A 2,430-nucleotide genomic window follows, 5' to 3' on the forward strand; every position below is an offset into this window, starting at 1 on the left:
TCATATACTAGAATTGGAAATATCAAAATATAGTTCCGTATTTTCGGCTCTAGTTCTTTGATAATATCGTCTTTACGTTTACTTGATATCTCATCACTGGCGGGTGCAGAATCTATTTACTCTTTATATATTTTGTTCTATGCCTTTCTTCGTGCCATCATCCATTCATTTCATTTATTTAAATATTTTCTTGGTTGAGTCTACATTGCTTTACCATTCGAACGTGTTACGGAAAGGGAGAAGAACAGGAATTTGAAAGAAGTTAAGATGGCATTGGGGGTATTAGACGACAATAAGCTTGCAGAAGTTCCAGGAACATCTCTCTTGGATAAAGGGAGAATTGATGGTTAGTACGGCTCCCAAAACAATGAGAGAATACTGAAACTGTGATTAGAACTTGATACACGAATCTTGAATTTGAAGACGAAGCATGGGGTGGTTCTTGTGCCTCAGCCGAGTGACAATGTGAATGATCCATACAACTGGTAACATCGACGCTTCTATCTTGCAGCCGGTGCCGTAGGCTTAATTGTCTGTTAGGCCGGATATTAAGAAGAACATTGCTATCTGGGCGTTGGCCCTGACTTCTGGAGTTGCGGTCTCGTGAGAACCCTTTTTGTCACTCTCAACATGACGTTGTTGTCTTGAATCTACTGATTTGTTGGCAATGATATTTTAGGCTTGGGCCGATAATCAGCCCCGGTTTGCTGGTTGCTTCTAAGAGATATCATGTATCACTGGATCAAGTTTCAACATTTCTAATTGGCGTCCTGATCCTGTCCATCGGATCAGGTACTTTCTTCACCGCGGCAGCAGCAACTATCTGGGGCAAACGCCCGGTATTCATTATATCAACAGCGATTTTGTTAATAACATGTGTATGGGGTTACTTTGCGACGGTGAGTTTTAGGACGATGTCGCCAATTTCGTGGAGCTAATATCATATTTCAAGTCCTTCGAATCGCTGTGGATCATGCGAATTGTGCAAGGGATATCAGCTGCCCCTTTGGAAACCCTTGTGACATCCACTGTATCCGATATATTCTTTGTTCACGAGCGAGGGCAGAAGCTCGCCATATGGGGTATAGCAATTACGTCTGGTGTCATACTTAGGTAAAGTCCCAGCCAAGTAGTTAGTTGTTCACATTTTCATACAACCTAGGACAATACTAAGCAACAAGTTCAGTCAAGTTGTGTCTGGTTATATCATTCAGAATCTCGGCCTATTGACCCCCTTTGGCATCACAGCATTAGTACTATGCTTACTGCTTCCCGCAATCTTTTTCCTTGTTCCCGAAACTGCGGATGTGCTACATAAATCTGGACAAACCAATGAGAAACTAACCACTGCACACGGTGGTAAAAATGCACCCAAGAGGACATATAGCGAGGAATTGAGGGTATTCAATGGTCGGATATCGGATAAAAGTTTCTGGGCGCTAGCAGCGAAACCTTTACCCCTGATTACATTCCCAGCTGTCATCTTTAGCACGTTTATCCATGGTAGCTTTCTGACATGGCTCGTGGTATTCGCCATTCTGTCCACAAATGTGTTCACAGGCCCTCAATATGGACTCACACCCTCTCAAATCGGCCTGATAAACCTTCCCTTGCTTGGTGTCTGTCTTCTTGGGACTCCACTTTCCGGGGCCATTGCTGACTGGCTCGTGTGCCTCATGGCACGGCGAAATAACGGTATCTATGAACCCGAGTTCCGCTTGCTCCTAATGATTCCCGCAACGATATTCTCGACCGCCGGATTTATAGGATATGGGCTTAGCATCGACCGCGGCGCCGCTGTCGCAGTCCCAGTCACCTTTATGGCACTACACTCGCTATCCATCCCTTTTGCCACCTCGGCCAGCTTCACATACGTGATTGACTGCCACCCGAAAGACGCCAACCAGGCCTTTGTAACGATCAATTTTGCCAAGGCTGTGTTTATATTTATTGCCAGTATGTTTGTCAATGGGTGGTACTCGGCACGGGGGCCAAGGGTGGTTTTCACCTGGATTACCGGGCTTAATTTAGCGTTTAGCATGATGACGATTCCGATGTATGTTTATGGGAAGAGGTTTAGGAGTATTGTATGTATTTTCTATCCCCCCTGTAGCCTACCCAATTGCTTTCCACTGTTCTTTGCCAAAATTCTTCCTTCGAAAATTTGGGGTTATTTTATTTTATTTTATTTTTTTTTTGCTGACTTTGATTCGTCCCATGCCACACCCAGATTGCGCGGAGTTCCACTCTTAACAAACTTTGAGGTAAATACGTATATATCCACGATACGCAAAATTGGCTGCGAATAGTGGAAATATATCTTTCGGGTCTCATACCCCTTTCAGGCGGATAAATGAGAGTAGGAAGTTTCCTCCGAAATTAACTTCCTAATTGATCTAGATCTACGGAGTATGGCGAGTTGAGTGTCTA

General features: G+C 44.0%; 1 protein-coding gene across 1 annotated transcript; it reads left to right on the plus strand.

Moving 5' to 3' along the window:
- Window positions 1-267: 267 nt before the first annotated feature.
- HCAG_07391 (predicted protein) lies at window positions 268-2,309 on the plus strand (the record flags this gene model as incomplete). Its single annotated transcript, XM_001537919.1, has 6 exons — window positions 268-346; window positions 395-485; window positions 680-839; window positions 911-1,113; window positions 1,163-2,056; window positions 2,231-2,309. The coding sequence occupies 6 exons, from the start codon at window positions 268-270 to the stop codon at window positions 2,307-2,309; spliced, it is 1,506 nt and encodes a 501-aa protein (XP_001537969.1).
- Window positions 2,310-2,430: the final 121 nt, after the last annotated feature.

The sequence above is a fragment of the Histoplasma capsulatum genome, genomic scaffold, assembly GCF_000149585.1.
Source record: "Histoplasma capsulatum NAm1 scaffold_8 genomic scaffold, whole genome shotgun sequence".
NCBI classification, from domain to species: domain Eukaryota; kingdom Fungi; phylum Ascomycota; class Eurotiomycetes; order Onygenales; family Ajellomycetaceae; genus Histoplasma; species Histoplasma mississippiense.